General features: G+C 44.0%; 2 protein-coding genes and 2 long non-coding RNA genes across 7 annotated transcripts in view; 2 read left to right on the top strand and 2 right to left on the bottom strand.

The window, feature by feature from the left end:
* LOC144251260 (nephrocystin-1-like) overlaps positions 1–8,056 on the bottom strand; it is a 40,049-nt gene extending 31,993 nt beyond the window's left edge. For all 4 annotated transcript variants that reach the window (XM_077794281.1, XM_077794282.1, XM_077794284.1 and 1 more), the window contains exons 1-4: positions 7,981–8,056; positions 4,177–4,237; positions 3,042–3,166; positions 876–1,089 (exon numbers count right to left, since the gene is read on the bottom strand). In XM_077794281.1, coding sequence (XP_077650407.1) covers positions 876–1,013 — 138 coding nt within the window. In that variant the 5' untranslated portion in view covers positions 1,014–1,089; positions 3,042–3,166; positions 4,177–4,237; positions 7,981–8,056. The remainder of the gene's footprint in view (positions 1–875; positions 1,090–3,041; positions 3,167–4,176; positions 4,238–7,980) is intronic.
* Positions 8,057–11,547: 3,491 nt separating this feature from the next.
* On the bottom strand, positions 11,548–11,787 carry LOC144251261 (mitoregulin-like). The gene has a single exon (XM_077794285.1). The coding sequence runs from the start codon at positions 11,785–11,787 to the stop codon at positions 11,617–11,619; it is 171 nt and encodes a 56-aa protein (XP_077650411.1). The 3' UTR covers positions 11,548–11,616.
* A 35-nt stretch (positions 11,788–11,822) lies between these two features.
* LOC144251259 (uncharacterized) lies at positions 11,823–16,466 on the top strand. Its single transcript, XR_013342655.1, has 3 exons — positions 11,823–12,050; positions 13,460–13,506; positions 14,181–16,466. It is a non-coding gene; the product is annotated as an uncharacterized LOC144251259 (long non-coding RNA).
* Positions 16,467–20,230: 3,764 nt separating this feature from the next.
* LOC144251262 (uncharacterized) lies at positions 20,231–22,757 on the top strand. The gene is made up of 2 exons (XR_013342656.1): positions 20,231–21,062; positions 21,872–22,757. It is a non-coding gene; the product is annotated as an uncharacterized LOC144251262 (long non-coding RNA).
* Positions 22,758–23,339: the final 582 nt, after the last annotated feature.

Raw genomic sequence — 23,339 nt, 5'->3', positions numbered from 1 at the left:
ATTGGTGGCATTTTTCCAGGAAAAGTTAAAAAAAAAAAAAAAAACCTATGAATTAAAATGTATTCGCTGAGTGCAGTAGCACATGCCTGTAATTTCAGTGACTTGGGAGTCTGAGGCAGGAGGACTGCAAGTTTGGGGCCAGCCTCAGCAACTTGGCGAGGTTCTAAGCAACCTAGCAAGGGGCCCTGTCTCAAAGTAAAAATAAAAAAGGGGTGGGGACGTAGCTGTGGTAAAGCACTCCCAAGTTCAATCCCTGGTACCAAACCAAACAAAAAACAATAAATATATTAGTTGTACAATATTCTTGCATATTTTACTATTAATGAGTGTCACACTTTGAAGTTAAACAAAAGATCAAGATTTATATATTCAATAAAAATTTCTTTGAATCATTTCACTAGCAGAAAATTGTTTCAAATCCTTTACAAACCACACCTGCATGGCTGAGGCTGTAGCTCAGGGGTAGATCACCTGCCCGGCTAGGCCAGGTCTGATCCCTGCTCTGCATAAACAAACAAGACCCCACAACTTCATTTTTCTATCCCACCTGCCACTTATCTATGCACAGGCCTAGAATGCACATGCGCCCCTTCAAGTCTAAGCCAACAGGAAGAAGTGTGATAGTGCTCCCCCTACCTCAGCTAGAACACTGCCTAACCCACCTGAATAACTTGGTACATATGACATTCAGAAACTAATTATAAAATTTTACCCCTTGTTAAGATTTATCAACACTAAAGCCACATCTTTAGAACAGGTAACTTTAATAATAGACTCTCACATAAATACTGCTTGTAAATCATAATTCCTTATTTAAACAGACTGAGCCTTTAGAAACATTCTCCTTACACTAGGTCCCCGTCTTCTCTACTTACCTTAAATGTAAGGTCCCCAACTTGCTGAGCACTAAAATCTCCAAGAGCAATGTATTTTCTACTTGTTTGTTTAGGAGATTCATTTTCTTGTTCCTCTTCCTCTTCTGATTCTTCTTCCTCTCCACCACTTTCTTCCATTTTGTCATCATCTTCATCTTCTTCATCTTCCTCAGAAGAATCCTCATCTTCCTCTTTGTCAGTAAGCACATCAGTTCTACAAAAAGCATTTGTATGAGGAGATCTCTTGAAAAAACATTCGAGTACAAACCCAGTTGGAGCAGAACCTCTGTACCTTGAAGAACTGTTCCATTTTTGGAACTGGCCAAAAAAAAAAAGCAATGAAAGGAAAGTACAACTAATGGTTCCCAAAACCGTGCTGAGCACACGTGACCTGAAGGACTGAGGGTGGACAAGGAGCCGGTTGATATGAGCGAGGCCTGTGCTACAAGAGCACCCCACCCACGGCCTGGGTCCCCCATTCAGGACACACTGCTTGAGTGCTCTCACACAGTGCTTGAAACACAAGTGGGGGTTTTGATTCTGGCTCTCTCTCTTCCGTGGGTGACCTTCTTGTAAGCTCTCCCTTTCTCATAAATAAAGCTGAGATAACAACAGAACCTGACTCCTAAGGCTGTCATGAGGATCAGGTGAGTGACAATCCGTAAAGTGTTTAGAACAATGTCTGCCTGCAGTGAGCTTTCCATCAGAGCCAGTTAAGATGCGGGCTGAGGCGGTGGCTCAGTGGTAGAGATCTTGAATGTATACCTGGAGTATCTGGATATACCTAGAGCCATTTATCTTCATCACTATTGTATTTCTTTCCTCTTAATCAGTGTTGCTAAGAATTTATCAATTTGATTAATATTTACAGAAAAGTCAATGTTTGGCTTTGCTGATTGCACCTACTGTTTATCTGTTGATGTCACTCTTTTCTGTTCCCATTGTATTTTTTCCTTTCCCTTGGGCTTACCTTGTTCTTTTTCTGGCTTCTTAAGTTAACAGCTTCAATAATTGATTTTTGGTATCTTTTAAAATTATTCATTGAAGCTATGAATTCCTTTCTAAGCACTACTTTGGCTGCAACCCATGAGTCATACATACTTTTTAAAATATTTTTTTAGTTGTAGTTGCACATAATAAATAAAGGTATTATGTGGTGCTGAGGCTCAAACCCAGCGTCTCACACGTGCTAGGCAAGCACTCTATAGCTGAGCCACAACCCAGCCCCAGAGTCATACATTTTTATCATTTGAAATATTTTCCAATTTCCAGTGCAACACTTTCTTGAATTAATGGGTCACACAGATAAAGTATGTAACTTAATTTGCAGACTTTTAATGATATCTAGTTATTTTTCTGTCACTGAGCTTTAATATAATTCTAAGAGATCAAAAAATATATACAATTTCAATTCTTTGAAATTTATTGAAAATTGCTCTCTGGTCCTATATGGCTCATTTTGGCTAATGTTATATGTTCACTTCAAAAGAATGTATATTATTTATTTGCACAGATTTTATAATTGTTTGTGGTGGAAAAGTTAAGTAAAATATCAGCTATTCTGACATTCTTAATGCTAGAATTCAGTGAAAATTCTAGAATCTTCGAGTCAATATTCTTAGCATTTTTCCCACAGTGTAAAAAGCTGGGGAACAGCATTTGAAGGGTCTAAATAATTGATATTTTGTTGCTCCTTACAAACTGGGTTTGTTTAAAGTCTTTTGTAATTTGTAAGAGAGATTATTAACATTCTCTCCAGCAGAAAAACAATTATGTGTCTACTTCAAATTTTTAAAAAACATTTATAAGAAAGGAGACCCTGTCAGTAGACACTGCAAGTCATTTTCCTTACCCATCAACACTGACACTCAGGGCATCATCCTAGTTATTTAACACTTATTTACGTAGCTTCTCGCACCTCTGTTTTGCTTTCCCAGCTACATCTTGAGTAATCTGAGGGCAAAGACTAGGACGTGCACATCCTTACATCTCTCTTGGGATTTTACATGTCCTATCATGTACAATAAAACTGCTCATTATTCAGACCATTGTGGTCATTTCTTCATATCTATGCTGTTATAGCATATATTTACTTCAGAATCAAATGTAAAAATGATAGCAACATAATATCTGAAAGAAAGGAATGAAGGCAAGAAGATGGCATACTCAGTTCTATGTTCTCTGCTTGTGGTCACAGCAAGCGCCTACAGCTGTTGAGTGAGCTTGTCCAGAAAATTCTGCTCCTCCTCCTTTCTCTGATTATAGTTCCCGACAGGTGCAGACTCATCCGCCTAGGAGAGAATATTTCATTGAAAAATGAATTTTAGTTTCCTAATTACATTCATTTTAAAAAAATAACAATAAAAACCACAGTAAGTGCTGTAGGACAAAATAAAGACTAGTGTGAGATTATACTTACCTTAGGGAAATACATCAGAGTTAAAAGAAATGTAGTTAAGTAATTGAGTTGGAATGCAAGCCAAATGAAAACACAAAACCACATGGTTTTGTTTTCGTTTTGTTTCTTGCTGAGCACTGCAGACACTCTAGAGTCAAGTAAGGGACAGGGTCTGACAGGATACTGGCTCCAGAGTCAGAAAGGAGAGGGCTGGTCCCAGGTTCTGCCGCTTACTGACAGAGACATTGTTTCTTCACCTTTGAAGGCTGTTTTCCCATCTGTGAAATGGGTTAACTAGGTTTTCAAACTCGGGGCGAGCCTGCCTCCTGCGTTGAAAAGTTCTGTGTCACTGCAGAAATGCAGAAGAGACTCTCAGATGCAGTAACAAGGATTCAGACACAGGCAGGGGACACTTTCAGGTGACTTCCACTTGCTCCATGAGCCTCTAGCCCTAGACACGTAGATGAAACTCAGGCCCATACAAAAAAAAAAAGGTCCTGAAGGGATGGCCAAGGGTACAGCTTGCTCCTCCAATCTGGCAGTCATTGCTGTGAGAGCCACCACCGAGACCAGACTTCCTTCCACTCACCCGGGGCTAGACTCTACCCACAGTGGGATTAAAATCAAAATGGCTCTAAACTGCCCCTCATCTAAGTTATACAATGCACACATTTGAAAGGCAGTGTCTGGGTTTCTGGGTCCTTAATGCTGAAGAGCTCAGCAGGGCTGGAGGTTCTCTTCTGCTCTGAAGCACACCTGGGAGACCATGCCCCCACTCAGCACCTCTGGGTTGGGCTTTATTTCTAATGCAAACCCAGGAACTTACCGACTCCAATTCATTCCTCTTAGTGAAAATATTTATAGAAAAAGTTTGTTTTCTAATATGATTCACATAATACTTACTTTTCTTAGCTTTTGAAGAACATTTTTATTCTCATCTATTGCCTGTTTTAACTGGATACATCTAAATTTTAAAAAAGAAAGAAAATATAATGATTTTTCTGTTGTCACAATTAGAAAGCTATTTAAAAAAAAATCATTCAATCACTAAGCAGGCAAGGCCATTGGCTACTGTTAAGAATAATGTTTAAAAATCCACATGTAAAAACCTTTGTACCCATTGCTTTAGATGATCCAAGGGGCGCTCCAAGGCCCTGGGCAGGAAAACCAGGCTCAGAAATGTCAGGGACCTGGGGCCTCAGTCTCCTGAGTCTAAAATGAGGAGGGGCTCTGGGTTCTAAGACGCCTCCCCAGCTCTACAGTTCCCAAGGCCAAGGAACTGGACATGAGACACAACTGACCCCCACCACAGCTGTGTAAGTCTCCCAACAAGCCCGACTCCAGGCAGAGAAAATAAGGTTCTAAAAAGAACCACAGTGGGTCCCTGGGAGGGCAGCAGGCAGGGCAGGTGGGCACTCGGACTCCGAGTGGGCACTCGGACTAGTGGCAGTGGCAGTGGCTGCCTCTTCCTGCCACTGCCACTGCCACTACACACCCCTTTTGAACAGGCTCTCGGGACAGGTTCAATGCTTTGGGCATTGAAGGTCTGTCTAGGATGCACATGGGTGCACGTTTAGGGAAATCAATCTTAAAGCCATCAGGGGTCTTTGTATTACTAGGGGAAAGAGCAAAGATTCTCATTAAGTTTACATTTAGTTAAGGCTCTTTTGTAATAAATGTAGTAACTTTTAAAGTTTATTAACAGAAATCCTGAGCCTGTTAGCTCTCTTCTCTTATCTCACCTTCTGTTTTCCCACTGAACCAGAAAATTCTTCTTAAAATATTATAATAATAATAATAATAATAAATGATTTGGGGAGAATCATAATTACTGAAGAACTTTCCAGCACACCTATTCCTGCACTGAAGGCTCCTCAGACTAAAGGCTGGTTCCTGACCCCATGATGAGCCCTGTCCACCTGCAAAGAACTTGATTTGCATTCAGCATATGGTGCTAACAGGAAAGACACCAAGATATGCCACAGTGGAAGAACCCGAGAAAGGGCTCTAGAATAACCAACCCAGGCTCACATTCTCAAATAAAAATGAATAGCAAAGGGCCACCAGACTAAATAAAGAAAACCAGCAACATAAGGATGAAATGTAAAATTAATAAATAAATAGGAATCCGAGCACCAAGGAAGCAAGACAATTCAAAGAACAGAAGAAAACTTAAAACAAACCTAAGCATGGAAGGAGAAAATCTGAAAGCAGAAATATGATACTCTAAAAAAAAAGATTCAAAACAAGAAAAAACACTAGTAAATGAACAACATGATCAGTAAAATAAAACATTCATAGAAGTTATAAAAATTTTTGTTAATGTTTTATTTGGAATGTCTGATGGACTTAATTGTGGCTGCTATACAAAATACTGTCAGTATTTGTTACCCAATCCTCAATTACAATTCCATTTAGGAGGAAAAAAAAAAGTCAAGAGAATCTCCCAGGCGTAAGAAAAAGACAAGCAACAAAAGTATTCATGAGAGGTTTAGAAACCTAGATAATCTATCCAAGATACTCAATACCCGACTCAAAGATGTTTCAGAAAAAATAGATAAATGGAAGTAAAGAAGTGATCTTTAGTAAAATAAAATTTCCCAGAGCTCATGAGAAATATATGAGTTTTCAAAATGAAACTATCCACTTGGTGCTAAACAGATAAAAACAATGCCAAAATATATTGTGCTAAAATTTCAAAACACCAAGGCTGAAAAGTCAACAGGCTAATTATTAAGGAACGATAATTGGACTTACCAGCATCACTGCATGCAAAGAAAACTGAATAATGCCTTCAAAAGTTTTAGTAGCAATTATTTTAAATTCTATAACCAGCTAACTATTAATCAAACATAAGGGCAAAATGACATTTTCAGACTTGCAAACATCAGTGTGAATTTTTAAGGGACGGTGAAGGGATCATTTTATTCCCAAGCTAACTATGGCTTAAAAATACTTATTATTGCCAGGCGGGGTGTCACACATCTACAATCCCAGCAACTCTAGAGGCTGAGGAGGAGGATTGAAAGTCTGAGGCCAGCCAGGGCAACTTAACAAGACCTTGTCTCAGAAGAAAAAAATAAAAAGGACGAGGGATGTAACCATGTGGCAAAGGGGCCTGGGTTCAATCTCTTCTCCCCATAAACACTTAATATTTTTTATTTTGAGAGAGAGAGAGAGAGAGAGAGAATATGAATTTTTAATATTTATTTTTTAGTTTTCGGTGGACACAACATCTTTATTTTATTTTTATGTGGTGCTTAGGATCGAACCCAGCGCACAGCGCATGCCAGGCGAGCACGCTACCGCTTGAACCACATCCCCAGCCCCAATGCTTAATATTTTTTAAAAGAAAATTCAAAACTTAGCTTTCCCCAAGGCTTCAAATATAGTCTGTATATATTATTTTGTTTTTAAATCTAGCAAAGCAAGCACAATTACCTTTATTATTTTCTTCACTATTATTAACTTAATTTGAAATAATTCCTTAAACAATCAATCCTGCCAATAATGGTAAATTAAATTCCATTTGACATTTAAAAAATTATTTATATTTTACTTTGCCTTTAGGCACTTTGAATTCCTGGCTAAATTAAAACTTTTCCAAATACTTCTAATAAATAATTTAAATGAATAGAATGAATCTCATGCTCTTTTCTTTTCTTCCCCATGGTCTTATTACTTAAGTATTTACTATTTATCTCCTGGTGCCCCTTCTCATGTTCTTCTGAATGCTATAAACTCTTCAAATACCCCCAAATATGCAGATTTACTTAATGATGTTCTGAACTTAATGCAAAAGTGTTAGCAGTCTAGTTCAGTTTAGTTCATTATGTCTATTTAATGTTAAAATTTCCCAGGGATTAAAACCAGAAACTACTTACTCATATAGAGAACACAGTATCTTTTCAAGAAAATTAAAGGTCATTATCCCAAGCAAAGACAAATTGCTTCTAGCAAGATTTCTGATCATTTCTGGGCTAGGGTAATTCTGCGTGAGCCACCACAGTGCATTCTGAGCAGATTTTAGTTGCTGCACAATAGCAACAAGCCCACAACCACTAGGTGTAGCTGGTTCCTTCTAGACCTTCATGACATCACCCTGCAATCCTTCCATTTGGTTGTAATGGACTAAACCCTGCACCTCTGAGATTCTCGTCAAGTGCCCTCCCTTGCTTCAAGGAATTCTGCATTTCTTAGCCACCTTAAAACATTTTCATAGGCTCCCAACTTTAGTGTCTTAAAGCCAAGTAATGCTAGATGCACTAACTAACTGCTGTGAGCCTTGATTTTCTTATTTATGTTAATAAGTACCTTATGGTATTATTGAAAAAATTTAAGAAAAAGTTTGTGGAGTACAGACTATAATGCCCGGCACATACAGGGTATAAAATAAATGAAGGGTGCTTCTTTTTAATATTTACTATTCTTTATTTGATCTTATCATTTCAAATTAAGACCAGGTAGATATAGATAATGATAGGAAATATTTAAAAGTACATTTTAGAAAATCTTATTCACTGTTACCTCAATATTATCTACCATTATTATTTTGTCTTTCGGGTGAAACATAGATAAATAATAAGAAAAAGCAAGAAAGGAAGGGAAAGAGGGCAAGAAAGTCTCAAACAACTTCTGTGCCTTAAATCCAACTCATTGAGATACAAGCTTAGTCCCAAGAAAACCCAATAATTGAGCATACTTTACCTTTGGTAAATATCTCGACTTTTATAAGATTCTAGAGCTTCTTTCAATCGGCTCTCAGAAAGCAGACTATCAACCTATGGAAAACATCATATTAAGTTATGATTCTTACATTTCAGTTATGTCTATTGTCTTAGGAAATAAAAATTTACTTTTCTCCCCTTATGAAATAAACACTTTTAGGCATACAATAAAGTCGAAAGAATTTTAGAGCAAATACCTATATGCCACTACCTCGATTCTACTGTTCACATTTTACCCTACTTATTTGGTCTTTCTATCCATCAACCCACTTTATTTTTAAGCATTTTGAAGTCAACCGCAGTCACCAATACACTGCCCCCTAAATAATGTGCTATAGGTACCACTAAGAGAGCTGAATATTTGATGTAAGACATACAAAGACATGCACAAACCTAAAAGGTATATCTGCTGCATTTTGACAAACATGTGTGTTTATAACTGAAACCTCATAGAAGAACTCCACTGTCCTTTCTAGTAAATTCCATCCCATTCCTCCTGAGACAAACTTGTCTTGATTTTCTTCCACCCTAAATTTTGCCTGCTCTTGAACTTTTATATAAATGAACTTGTACAGTATGAACGCTTGTCTACATGAACCATGTAATGTTATGCTTCCACACTGTTGTATCATAAGTTTATTCCGTATTACCAAATAGTATTCATTGCATCGAATGTTACATGACTTTGTCCTGACTTCCTGTGTTACTAAAGACTACTTGCATCTTTGTCAATGTACCCCTCCAAAAAGGCACACCTTTCCTTGGTTTCTTTTCTGCAGATTATGTGGAAAAGATAAAGTAGATAAAAAAGTAAATTCCACTAGCTTCTTCTCTGTCCTTATTATTTGGCATCCACCTGAGTCATTTACAAAATTCATACACTCAGTGACCCAAATAGGAAGCTGATTCCTTGTCCCATGGATACCATGCTGGAAATTTATTCCACTTTCTTTTTTTTTTTTAAGAGAGAGAGAAAAAAAAAATTTAATATTTATTTTTTAGTTTTCGGTGGACACAACATCTTTATTTTTATGTGGTGCTGAGGATTGAACCCAGTGCCCCCAGCGCATGCCAGGTGAGCACATTAGCGCTTGAGCCACATCCCCAGCCCCGTCCACTTTCTTTTCAGGTTTCTTTTGTGGATACAAGAAAGAATGAGCTAATACTATTAAAACGTCCTTTCCAGATATTCAAGGTATCAAGTGGTTCCTGAATCAATTTGTCCCCAAGTTGAATAATTTTGTAATCATCTTTTATTTTTGCTTTACTAACTGCTTTTATACTTTACTTTTGAAAAATTTCCTGGTTCTCTTAATGTCCCACTAAATTTAAAATTAAGTGCAGAACCACAGTAAGTTACCGGTAAGTAAGTCAATACTCCATCAAGTTATATTTTTCATTTCTACCAGGAGACAATTTTGCTTTTGCTGTACCACTGTGATTCCAATACAAAGTCACTTAAATATTTATGTGCCAAATTCTTTGGTACATTTTAAAATTTATTTTTTCAAATTCTTTTTAGGTACCATGGATTGAACTCAGGGGCACATGACCACAGCCCTATTTTGTATTTCATTTAGAGACAGTCTCACTGAGTTGTACAGCACCTCATTTTTGCTGAGGCTGGCTTTGAATTCACCATCCTCCTGCCTCAGCCTCCAGAGCTGCTGGGATTACAGGCCTGCATCACGGTGCCTGGCTTATTTTTAACTGATATAAAATAATTTTATTTAGAGTAAAAATCTTGGCAATAGATCCTTTTTACAAAATAAAATTAGCAAACTGATTAAGAATCTAAAAAAAATGAACCTATTAATTGCTATTTACTTTTTTTTTTCTCGCAAGGTAATAGACCTGGGATGAAATGGCACACACCTATAATCCAAGCTACTATGGAGGCTAAGGCAGGAGGATCACAAGTTCAAGGCCAGCCTCAACAATTTAGCCAGACTCTGTGTCACAATAAAAAATAAAAAGGGCTAGTGATGTGGCTCAGTGGTGGAGCACTTACATTCCTAGCATGCACAAGGCCCCAGACTTAAACCCAGTACCACAAAAACAAATGAATAATAAAAGAGCTGGGATGTGGCTCAGTGATAGGGCACATCTGGGTTCAATCTCAGTACTGGGGGAAAAAAAAAAAAAAAGGCATAGGCGTTCTGTGTACTTAAAAATGAGAAAAAACACTACTCCCAGCATTCCACTACAGAGATACCATTTCAGCATGTTTTCTTTTATATCTTTTTCATGTACTATATATAGAAAAACGTCATTAAGATACCTTTTATTCCGTTTTGTTTTTGTTAACTTGTCATTTGATCACAAATATTTTCCCTAACACATTAAGATTTAACAAAAGTTTAGTGATAGTATTATTATATCCCATCAAAAGTTATTCACTGCCCTATTACTTCTCATTAAAGTGTATCATTTTTTCTATTAAGCAACAATGAGACCAGTATTTTTACTATCTTTCAATCTCTGTCCCAACGTTTCATTATTACATAGGGCAGGTTTCTGGAACTCCACTACCCAGCCTGGGTGCATGCACATGGGCTATACCTTGTCACAGTGCTTTCCAGAAAGCTGAACCTGACACCCTGGAGCAGCCAGTCTAGGTGCCAGGCCGGCCACACCTCCCCAAGACTGAGAGTGGCCATTTTCACAGTCTTTGGGAGAGTTCATCTCCTTTGCCACTGGTTTGTCTTTTAAGCTAATTTTCATGCTGACATCACTTGTGTGTCCTCTAGTTAACGTCCCTGCTCGCCCTCCAGGTCCTGCAGTCCTGACACAGTAGGACTCTTCCTGAGGCTTGGGCCCCAAGAGCGGTGGCTCCAGGGACAGGGACCCCGAAGAGCGCGGGGCGGGCGCGGGTAGGGCAGCTCCAGCGCAGCCCTGGGCTGCAGACCCGGCGGCTGGGGGCCGTCAGGGCGGGGGACGCGGTCGGTCGTGCACGGTCGGGAGTTCCGTGGCTGGCCCGGCCCGGCGCAGCGCGGGCTGGAGCGGGGTTTGGCGCGGGGAGGTCGCGGGTGCGGAGCGTTTGGGTCGGACGCCGGCTCCCAGGGAGTGGGGTCGCTGGGAGGAAAGCGCCGCGGCGCCCCGCGCCCCCTCGCCTACCCCGGGGTGCGCGCGGCCCCACCGTACCTGCTGCTTCAGGCCAGGTCCAGCTTCTTCTGCGTCTTCGCCAGCTTGTCCTGCAGCCTCCGCTTCCTCCAGTCCAGGTAGCGCCTCCTTAGCCGGTTCGCCTGCCAGCCGAGGAGCACTCCGGAGGCGAAAGCCACCAGCACCGACACCTGCAGCGTGCTCTCCACACGTCCGCCATCGCGGCCTCCCGGCGTGCAGCGGGGCCTACGGCGCTGCGCGAGGGTCAAGCATCGCCGCACGTTCACAGCGGACACCTGGCGAAGAGCCCGCAGAGCAGTTGCTTGCGCCCCGCGCCCCCTCGCCCACCCCGGGGTGCGCCCGGCCCCACCGTACCTGCTGCTTCAGCTCCTGACTGCGGCGCCGCACCGCCTGCAGCGGATCCCGCGGCCCGCGCAGCAGCATCTCCTCTGCCACGCCTCCGCGGGCGGGAGGGCGAGGAAGCCGGCGCGCGCGCACATCGCGAGGCGGCCACTCAGGCCAGGTCCAGCTTCTTCTGCGTCGTCGCCAGCTTGTCCTGCAGCCTCCGCTTCCTCCAGTCCAGGTAGCGCCTCCTTAGCCGGTTCGCCTGCCAGCCGACGAGCACTCTGGAGGCGAAAGCCACCAGCACCGACACCTGCAGCGTCCTCTCAGACACTTCCGCCATCGCGGTCTCCCGGCGTGCAGCGGGGCCTACGGCGCTGCGCGAGGGTCAAGCAACGCCGCACGTTCACGCGGGCACCGGGCGAAGAGCCGGTGGAGCAGCTGCTGGCGCGGGGCGTCCTGCTACGTGTGTCAGCAACGGACACAGGATCTCTATGCTGCCCAGGCTAGTCTCAAACCCCTGGGCTCTAGTGATCCTTCTGCCTCAGCTTCTCCCCCAGTAGTGACAGGTGTGCAGCAGCACCTCGCTGAGGACTCAACAGCAAGGTAGGCCTCCTGGGGAAGCAGTACCTGAGTGAGGCACACCAGAGGGAGGAGGGTTCAGCTGGCAGGAGTAGCCAGGGCAAAGGCCCTGGGGCTGGATCACACCTGAGGGATGAGAGCAGGAGAGCAGCGGGCTGCTCCTGGGCCTTGTGGGTGCCAGGAGCCTGGGACCTAGGTACGTTTCAACATGCCCACGGAGCCTTCTAGGGGCAGACTTGGAGGCCCAAGGTGCAGCCCTGGACAGGTCCGGTGACTGGGCTGGTCCAGGTAAGCAAGGACAGGGGTGTAGACACTGAGAAGTGAGTGGACCCTGTGTCTGTAAAGGCTGACCCAGGGGCGCACGAGCTGGGGGAGGGGCTGGGCAGCCGGGGTCTGGGCGGCAGGGCTCCCAAGCCAGCGCTCCTAGGTCTGCTGCGCCTGGCACCCGCGGTGGAGCCCAGGAGAGCGGAATGACCACCACCCCATTTTCCTCTAGCGCTCCCTGGGCTCCCCCGAGATGCACCCACACACCCTTAACAGTCTTGCAGCTCTTGGAGAGCCCGTCTGCACCCCTCTGAGCCCTCCACAGTGTCCCATCAGATGTTTCCTTGTACTATTAGCTGACATTGGTGTCTTGCCAAGTGTAAGCTCAGCACCTCTTTATTTTTGCTCAGCAATAGAATTTGAACCACGTGTGCAACTTAAAATCCTCTGGTAACTCGTTTCTTTCAAAAATAAGTACAAGCAGATAAAATTGTTTTTAATAATATATCTTATCATTTCAACATCAGTTTGGAAATTATTTAAGAGATTTCTGGTTTTTGTATTGTCTTTGAAACTTGGTGTATATCTTTACAATTAACATCAATCATACTGTTTAAACACTGAGTTTTCAGTGGAGATATTTGATCTGTATCTAGTTTTATAAAATTTACAGTTGAAAAAGAAGTCTCATTTACTTACACAAAATTTTTTTTCCCTGAAACTGAGTTTACTATGGGTTTTTAAATTAAATTGATCATTAGATTTCTTTAAATTGAAAATGAAGTTCTTAGGGCTGGGGCTGGGGCCCAGTGGAAGTGCTCTTGCCCAGCATGTGGGAGGCACAGGGTTTGATTCTAAGCACTGCATAAAAAATAAATAAAATAAAGGTCTGTCAACAACTAAAAACAAAAGCTTAAAAAGAAAATGAAGTTCTTTTGTCACACTAGCCATGCTATGCCAGTGCTAACAGGAGACAGAATTGTTGAGATGAGGGGCACACACACTTCTAATGATACAGGTCACTGTGATCCCGCGTGTGTCCCACTTCCTGGTGTTCAGGCACTTAAGTGTGCAGATCCAGAGACTTGCTTCTAACTAATAGAATAAAGCAAAGGTGATACGGTGTCACCTCTGATTGCTTTATGTTACATTGAAGACTTTCCTTACAGCTTGATGAAGAGGGTGGAAGTGTTGAAGGAGTTGACATCAAAGAACTGTGAGTGACCCCTGGGAATGGCGGGGTGCTCCAAGCTAACAGCTAGATCCCTTATCCTACAACCACAAATAAACCAACTGTCTGCAACCTGAATGAGCTTGGAAGCACATTTTCCTCACTGGGGCCTCCAGATGAAAACACAGCCTGGCACCTTAGTTGCAGCCTTGTGAAACTTTTAACAGAGGACCTAGCTAAAGACTCCTGGCCCATGGAAAGTGTGAGAGAATAAGGGTGTATTGTTTTAAGTTGCAAAGTTTGCAGCAATGTGTTACATAGTGTGGGAAAAACACTTTCCCACTCTGGTTTTCAGTACCAACTACCTCTTATGCAGACGCTCAGTACTTCAGACATCAGATGTGGGAGAAGCCCCACACACCAACCAGTTCTGCAGTGAACACCAGCAGTTGAATGCCCTCCAATTCTATCTGGAAATAGTGTCAGATACTACAAGTTGAGAAGTCAGAATCACAAGACTCTGACCACACCCCACCCCCTTCAAATTGCCAGTTTCAAGTGGTAGGTTGTCACTTATACTTCCGACAGGTATAAATCAGGAGTTCCCACAACCCTGTCCACGGGTTTGATTTGTTTGCTCACAAAACTCAAGGAAACACTTTACTTATGTTTCCCATTAGTGTCATCTCATCTCTTAGCTCACCCTGTTGTGTTTTCAGGACAGAGCCGAACTCCGCCACCGCCCTGGGTCCAAGCAGTCCTGGCCTCTTACCTGAGAGGCTGCAACAGCCCCCACCGGCTTTCAGAGCTTCTCTTCCTGTCCACCATGTTCTATTCCCCACACAGCAACCAGAGCAGGTGGGCCTGCAGGGAAGAAGTTGGATCATGTCACTGCTCTACTCAAACCCTGGAGTGTAAAAGCCTCTGTGGTGGCCCCGAGGGCTCTGTGTGACCTGAACTGGTGGAGAATGTTCACAGGGTGGGACCCTGCCCTTCTTCTTCTAGATACTCCCTGGCTCCTTTCCCCATCTCCTATAAGTTTTTTTTTTTTTTTTTAATCAACTTTCACCTCTTTATGAAGCTATCAGACTAGGTAAAAATCTCAAACTCAAAACTAACTAACTAACTAACTAAACAAGTCACTCACAAACTCAGCCATTCCCACTCTTGGTGTTCCTGATCCCCATGATCCTTTTCTGTCTCCCTCTAGTACTGGCTCCCTTCCACATACAGCATGATTTACTTATTACATTTACAGTGCAGTGCCTCCGGCCCTCCCCCCCCACCTAGAATATAAGCCACTTGAGAGCAAGGATTTTCTTCTCCATTGTGCACCATGAATCCTAAGTGCTTAGAACAGGGACTGGCAGATAACTGACACACAGTGAATATTTGATGTTGATGACAGTAGGGAGTGGCCAGCTGTATCTTCTGGGTGAATGGCTAAATTAAATCAGTCTCTCCTCTCAGGTCCTCTCTCTTTCCCCCCCTGTCCTCCTCTTCCTTCCCTCTTCCTCTTCCTTTTCTTCCTCCCTGCAGTGCTGGGCATGGAACTCAGGACCTCCCACTGACTAGGCATGCATTCTGCCACTGAGCTATGTACCTCCAGCTCAGAACTGAATTTTGAAAGATAAGTAGGTTAATCAGAAGAAAACATGAAATTTCTCCTTAATTAAGTTTTCTCACTTATAAAACAAAAAGTTTGGTATGATGTGTTAATTTTAAGTCATTTTGGAGTCTTTTTCTGAGACTGTGTACCTGGGCCACTAGTGTTGTTGCAAATTTGAACCTCATTTGGAATTCTGGCCTCATCCCTAAGATGCCTTGGGCTGAAAATAGGCAGATCCTGGACATGGGAGCTTTAGACCTGCAGAGCCAGCCAGACTATGCAATGCCCTTATTTTAACATGAGGAAACTGGGGTCATATTCAGAGAGCTGCTGGGAAGAGACAAAGATCTACAATCTTAAAATCCCTCTTAAGAAGCCAACATGTCCCCAGCTTGAATCTTTGTATTTTTTTCACCTTGGAAAATTGTTTCAGTAGGACATTTTAGTGGATTTGATAATAGTAAACTGGTTTTGAGGTGAATATTAAATTTGGATTAATAATAGGGTGAATAGTCAAATGTCATGAGTTAATAGATTACAGAGTGTCTTTTGAAGGATACATTAATTGCTGCTGTTGAGTTTGCTGTTTGAAGCACTTACCAAGGGAAAAGACATTATCATGTACCATTCTGAACCTTTGCTGCTTATGTAAATTCATTTAAAGTATATAAATGACGTTACCTTCCTCTGCAACTCCCAGGCCCTGAGCAGTAAAGTGGTCACTTTATACTTGAATGTGCCCATAAAAGATGAATCTGTGATCTGATTAAAACAGAGCATTTGCCTTCTATTAATCCAGTCACTGTCGCTAATAACACAGTACCAGAGTGGAGGAGTATAAAGAGGAGAGGTTTGTTTCCTAGGTCTACATCAGGGGCAAGGGCAGCAGCTGAGGATGGTCTTCTGGCTGGCAGCGTCCCGAGCCAGGGCAGAGCTTCACATGGCGAGAACCACGAGTGTAAGGATGGGTATCCTCCGAAATCTCCACTCCCCTCCCTTTATAAAGTCACCTGTATCCAGTCATGGGGACTTCACTGGGGTGAATTTATTCAATCCTAATCACCTCCCAAATATTTCATTTCTAAACACCATAGGTTTTTTTTCATCTTTTTATTTGCATTTTTAAATATATTTTTAATTTATTGGTTCTTTTTAGTCATACATGACAGCAGAATCCATTTTGCTATAATTATATAAGCATTTATTGAGTACATTTTATTCACAGAAAAACAAACTTTAAGCTACAAATCCCAGATTATACAGCGGGAAGAAATTTTCTTAGTTTTCCACACTGATGGAAAGGTTCATACTAGATGAAAAACAGCCCTATAATTATATTCACAACATTTCATGTGATTGTTCATAATACTAATACAATTATATAAGAATCAATATGTTTGAGGTTAAGCATAATAATAATGAAAAATGCAAAATCTAAGAGAAATTACATCAAAGCCTTTGTTATATCAAATAAAAAATTGCAAATTTGTTACTAAGCATAGACAAATGGCAAAATATAATTATATAGTAAAATATATATGTCTTCAAGTTAGACAATGCTACAGTAGTGTTGGAGTGGTCGGACTGTAGTTTGAAGTCTGAAGTTTGCAGCTCTGCACATGGATTTTTGGCATTCACCATAGTGTTTGATTGACCTGGTAAAGGCTCTCTTTCCCATTCCCATCAGATGAGAAGTCAAAAGCAATTTGCATTTCTATTGCAGGGACAGCCTTATATTTTCTCTGCCTTGCTTCAGGGTTCTGTCCATTTGTTCAGAGGAACCTTGACAATCTTGAAATCCTGCAAAATAGCATGCTGGTCCATTCATGGCAATGGGCTGGTAACAGGAAATAGTAGGAACTGTGGGTGCCTTTGTAGGACAGGTACAAGTCGGAAGGTCATAGAGACAGGTAAGTTCAGGGTCAAGCTGCATGGTGAGTGTCCAGGTGTCCAGTGGTCTGGGCAGGTCAGGATATCCCTTCTAAAGTGAACGGGAAGTAGCTGCGCTTGGCAATACATCTAGTGGCCGGTCTCTTTGGGTCTGGGGGTTGGGGTGCTGCTCCAGCCTGGCAGCTCATGAGACTGACTGGCGAGCTGCTCTGCCCCTGGTTGTTATCATGGAGCCAGCTCTGGCACTGGGAGTATCTGTGGCAGTGACGAGGATGAGATGAGGAGCTTCTGCTGAGCCCCACGTAGAGCACTGCAAGGGAGACCTCCCGTCTTCCTCTGTGGCAAATGCTCTTAGTACAGCACTTCCTGTGTTGCTGGTCAGCCCAAGTAGAAGCTACACTCCTGCCTGTGGGATCTCAAGGACTCTGGAGCCTGAGTGGACTGTTGTGAAAGGAATATTACTGATGGCTGATAACTGGGTATATACAGCAGTGCCTCATTTTTAAGAGAGAATAATAAGTGGGAGACTGGGCCTGGGCCTGTTCAAGGGCCCAGGGAGACTGTGTGAGCAACCAGCTCAAAATTCCCTTGGCCTCTCCTCCAGCTCCCTGCCTCTCTCTCAGCCTGCACTTGCATGCTCAGGAGGACCGGGAGAATTTTCTGGAAACATCCCATTCCTGGTTCATGAGTGGACCTGTTTTGGATGACCACCAGGGGACACCTGACACAGAGAAGGTGCTCAACAAGCCAGCTAGCAAGATGGCCCTTCCTGTGGGTGCCAGACGTCCATTCCCTTGCCTCCCTGGCCCTTGCTCAAAATAGGTTCATGTGCAAGGTGGTTGTTTAGCCAGGGATAGAAGGTAATAATAGCCCAAAGGTTTATTTGGGCTCATGGTTCTGGGGGATCCATCCCTAGACCTTGTGACTCCCCCACTACTTCGGGGCTTTGGAGTGCACAATGGAACAAACTGCTGACATCATGAGCTAGGAAGCAAAGAAAAAGAGAGGATGGGCATGAGGTCCCAGAATGTACCTTGGGGTGCTCCCTCAGTGACCTAGGCCCTACTTCCTAAAGGCCCGTAGGACCTCCCCATAGCATCACCCTGCAGACCCAGCTTCCAACTCATGGACCTGTAGGATACACTCTTCCAAACCAAAGCAGTGTTGGAACTTAAGGGAGACTCTCTCTACCAGGTACCAAAGCACTGCAAGTAGAATATCCCTGCCTATTCTGGGCTCCTCTTGCTGCCAAACAACATGCACAGGGAGGGGTGCTATGTTGCCTATGCTAGTAGTCCCAATGGCCAAGGGAAGATCTGCTCTACAGTGGGGCAGGGAGAGCCAGGTCTGGAGTCTTGGAGGTGCATTGGACATCTCTTATTATATTTCTATGTCCCACTGTACAAGTTTATGGAAAAAAAACTATAGCAACCCAAGTAAGACGGGACTGCCAGTGGAGTTCCCGTAGGAGAGGAAGGTGGGATCACTCTGCCAGCTAAAGATTCCTGTTTAGCAAAGGCTGAGGGGATCATGGAGCAGGTGAAGGGATGTCATTACCCCGTAGGTCCTGGGACCAGCTACAGAAGCAGGGTTTCTGCAGTCATGCTGCTGTTACTTCATTGTTGCCTGCAGTCCCACTACTTTATATAGAGGATGTCGCTGGTGGCTCCCTTTCTGTTTCAGGTGGGAGTGTGACTGTAACAAACTACCATAGGTAGGGTAGCTTATAAACAATGGAAATTTATAAGGACACCAGTTGCATTCCTGAAAGCCCCACCCTCATGTCGCTGAGGCTTCACCTCTTAAGACCATCATATGGGGGGTTAGGGATCCACACATGAATCTGGGGGACACAAGCATTCAGACCATACCAATGACCAAGCTGACATTAGCTTCCAGTGATATGGTAGCTCTTTCCCACCCATATTAAAGAGTGAATATTGAGGGGCGAAGGTGCAGACTGGGTGGGATTAGACTCTCCACATCTTTCGTCCTTCCATCGGCCCCAGGAGGCTGACCTCTGTGGATTCTGTTCCACTGGCAATCTTGCCTTCTGGCTGGCATCTGGGTTCTCCCATTGAAGAGACCCACCCAGAAATGGGGAGGAAAGCGAGGGTGGGGTCTTATTCCCTGCCTGCCCTTCTAGGGTGTCATCTCCAGCTGGTCTTGTCCCTCTCCTCTCAGGGATGGCTTCATAGGTGTAGGACTGGCACAGCTACACAGGGTCCCACATTCAGAACGGCCCTGGCTCTGCAGTGGCCATCTTGAAATTCTTAATAATTTGTTTTGAATTTGCATTTTAAAGGGAAGTTCAATCGGGATAGTGGAGGATGTGCCAGGACCTGGAGCCTTGCCTCAGGAGAGGCCCATCTCCCAAGGTGGGCTCTCAGCCACCTGCTTTCCCACTGAGTGCCCTGGCCTCACCTAGCCTTCCCTTCTCCCCTGGTGCAGCAACTGCTGCCATGCTACCCCCCAGGTACGGTGTGGGTGCATGGGGGGTTAGGGTAGGGTGCCCACACCTGGGGCATGGCTGTGGCCGTCCTCCACCATCCCACAAGTCGGCAGCACCCTGGCCATTTCCATAGGCACCTCTTGAAGGGTTGCGCCTTTTCCCCAGCTCATGCGGGTGCCTGGTGGATCCTGGGGTGAAGGTTTTAATTCCTGGGGGGTTGCTTTTCCTGCCATGTTGGCTGGGGTGGCAGCTCTTGGGAATGGAGGATGCCTGGCTCCACTTGCTCGCCTCCTGCTGGGGCATGACACATCCACCCAGTCCTGTGGCTGGAGGCAGCAGAACCCTGCAGTGGGGAGGAAGGGTCTGCCAAGATCCAGAGCAGATGCCTGCGAGGGTCTGTAACCTCTCTGGAGGGAGTGCGACTCTAAATAGTCAATGAAAAGCAACATGACAGAGAGAGAGAAGGAGAACTGAAAACACGAGAGAGGAAGAGGGGAAGCAGGAGGACCCCCTGTAGACACTGTAATACCTCTCAGTGACCGTGCCTTTTGGACAGAGGGCTTTGCCTTCTTACTCTGCTCTGGCCCCTCTGAAGGCAGACATGTCTCCATCCTCCCTGCTCCCCCGGAAGCAGCTGCGTCTCCCTCTCCCTTTGGCCTGGGGAGGGGGCTGAGGATGGTGCCAGATCAGCCTGGCTAGCCCTAAAGATTATTCTAGAGCCCCTATCCTTTTATAAGTCATCCTTTAATTAAACCCGCCTCAGATCCTCCTAGTTTAATTGTTTACTTTTCCCCTACCGGCCCAGAGTGACACATCCTTCCACCTCCATCCCCAAACACCTGGTCTTTCTCCTGTATTTCACTTCGAGTTCAGAGGTCCAGCTTAGAGCCTGGTGTCTGTCAGTTTGCACACCTTTTCTGAGCACCCAAGGCACATCCAGGAGACTGACAGACAAGTAAGTGGCTGGGAGAGAGTAAGGCACCAGGTATAGATGGATCTGGGTACTGTGTGGGACCTGTGGACCAGGTGGGCGGCACTAACCCGATGGCTACAGGACCATCCGCTGTCCAGAGACAGCACTGGGGCGGGGGTTGTTCACACTGTGGAGGAAGATTCTCAGCTGGGCAGAGAAGCTTGCACAAACTTCTATGGCTGCATCAAAGGTCTTTATCACTGGAAAACCACCATGGCTCTTTCAAAAACAGCCTACCTGGAGCAAGTCCATTCACCTAGCTACAATCCTGGATCTATGAAATACAATTACTCCTCATTCCTCCAGATTCTGTGAATTTGACAACCTGCTAAAACGTATGTGCAACTCCAAAACCAATACCCAGAGTACTCAATTCTCATAGCGCTTTTCAAGGAATTTGCAGACATCTGCAGAACTGCCAAGCCTTGGGTCCTTTCACATGCACACCCCCAGCTGAGGTCATTCAAAGTGGTACTCTGACTTTTTGCTTCAGTTCTCACTTGCTACAAACAAGTGTCCTTTTCTATTGAGTCCACGATTTTTTTTTTTTTTGCATATTTGCATTTTTTTTTTCTTAGAGATTTTGCTGTTTCAAGTGGCCCCAAGCAAGCACTGAAGTGCTGTGTAGTGTTCCTAAGAGCAAGATCTGGGACTTACCTGTGGGGAAAATATGCTAGGTAAGCTTCACTGGGGCATGAGATACAGTGCTGTCAGCTGTGAGTTAAGTGAGGGAAACAGAAGTGCACATTGAACAGGGCTGCAGCCTGACCAGTGGATGAAAATGTGATCATAGCCCATAGGAACCTACCCCGAGGGGCGGCAGTCAACATGGCTAATTCAGTGGTCAGGGACTTTAGGACAAGAATACCAAGCATCAACAGTACTCCGACTTTTTTAGAATCAAAACTCTTCTTAAAATCTACATTCTGGGGAGAATAATGGTTTCAAGTGCAGTTAGATCACAGTGGGGCGATCGTGGTTTACAACAGCGTATCACAAATTTATAAGGAACTAGAAGAGAGGAGATTAGAGCTTCCTGACACTAAGAAATGGTGAATGTTTAAGAGGAGGGCGATGCTAATCACGTTGTACGTGGTGTGTGTATAATCACCACTCCACACACTTGCATGTAATAATAAAATCCATGTCTAGAGGAATTTTTCACGCCTTTTTTGTTTTATTACTGGGGATTGAACTCAGGGGCACTCGACCCTTGAGCCACGTCCCCAGCCCTATTTTGTATTTTATTTAGAGACAGGGTCTCCCAGAATTGCTTAGCCCCCTACTGTAGCTGAGGCTGGCTTTGAACTCGCAATCCTCCTGCCTCAGCCTCCCAAGCTGCTGAGGTTACAGGTCTGTGCCACGGCACCTGGCTTCCCTCTTCTTTTTCTTCTGTTTCCCTCCTTCCCATGTTTCCTTCCTTCTCTCACTCCATCTCCTTCCCTCCCTCCCTCACTTTCTTTTTTTCTTTCTCTCTTCTTCACAGTGATTGTTTAGGTGTAGAGACCTTGTCAAGTTCACTTTCGGCCTGGGTACATCATAGGTGCTATGGGGAGACAGAGGCACGTGGTTTTTCTTCCCAATGATGTCAGGAGTCGCGGTGGCCCTGGCCCTCACCCATGAGCTCAGCAGGAACTGCACAAGGTCATGCTCTACTGCTTCATTTCTTCTTCACTTCTCACCTGGAATACGGCAGTAAGGAGAAACCTCCTGCCGTCCACCCAGTGGTATCCTGAATATAGTTTCATTAAATGAGATTAAAGTTGGGGTAGATGTTGGGTCTTCTCCTCATTTACCAGTTCTCCAAATAATGAATTGGTTTCCAGGCCCCCTCTGGCTGAACTCTTTATGTCATTAGGAACTCACAGAGTTCAGCTTACTTCATGTTTCAGCCTGTGGCTATGATTGCCCTTGTTGGTGCTCCAACGATGTCATCTCTGGCCAGTGAAGCTGGTCCCTGAATCCTTCCATACATGACCAGTCCTCTCAGGTCAGTCCCCTTGCTCTCTGGCATGACAAGATGTCCCAGGCTCATATGTGTACAGTGGGTCCCTGACTTAATGATGCTGTGAATTAACATTTTTTTTCTCAGCTTAACCACTGAGCAATACACCCAGCCCTTTTTAAAAAAAATGCTTAGTTTTGAGACAGGGTCTCATTAAGTTGCTTAGGGCCTCATTAAGTTGCTGAGTCTGGCTGGCTTTGACTTTGCAATCCTCCTACCTCGGCCTCCGTAGCTGCTGGAATTACAGGCATGTCACCACTCCAGGCTAACAATCTTTTGACTGTGGGATGATGTGAGTGTATATCCATACAGCCACTCTGCTTTTCATTTTCTGTACAGTATTCAATAAATTATGTGACATACCTGACACTTCATTATAAAACAGACTTCACATTAGATTACTTTTCCCAGCTGTAGACTAATGTAAGTCCTCTGAACATGCTTAAGATAGGCAAGGCTAGGCTATGATATTCCATAGGTGAGGTTATTAAATGCACTTTTGACTTAAAAATGTGTGAGTGTGTGTGTGTGTGCGCGCGCGCGCACGTGCGCGCACACTGTGGAACAAACCCAGGGCCTCATGTATGCAGGGTAAGTGCTGTATCCTGAGTCATACCCCAGCCCCACATTTTCCACTTGTGATGGATTTATTAGGCTGTGGCCCATTGCAAGTCAAGGAGTAGAGTATTTCCGTCTCTGGAATAAGCCATTTCTCCTTTTAGTAATGCGGACTATTTAAAAACTGCATCTGCACATGGGAGATGCCTCATTCTCTTATTCCCCAAGATGACCTTATTTTTTTCCCCCGAGATGACCTTTAAAAAGGTTTCTAGTATCACCTTCCTTCGTGTCTTTATTATGAGTGACTGTTTACATATTCAAGCCCCTCCAGGTAAACAGAAATATGATGTTATGACATGTACAGGTCTTTTCCAACCAGGTCTTTTCC

Source organism: Urocitellus parryii (genome assembly GCF_045843805.1).
Source record: "Urocitellus parryii isolate mUroPar1 chromosome 12 unlocalized genomic scaffold, mUroPar1.hap1 SUPER_12_unloc_1, whole genome shotgun sequence".
Taxonomy (NCBI): Eukaryota; Metazoa; Chordata; class Mammalia; order Rodentia; family Sciuridae; genus Urocitellus; species Urocitellus parryii.
This window is presented reverse-complemented; position numbering and strand designations above follow the sequence as displayed.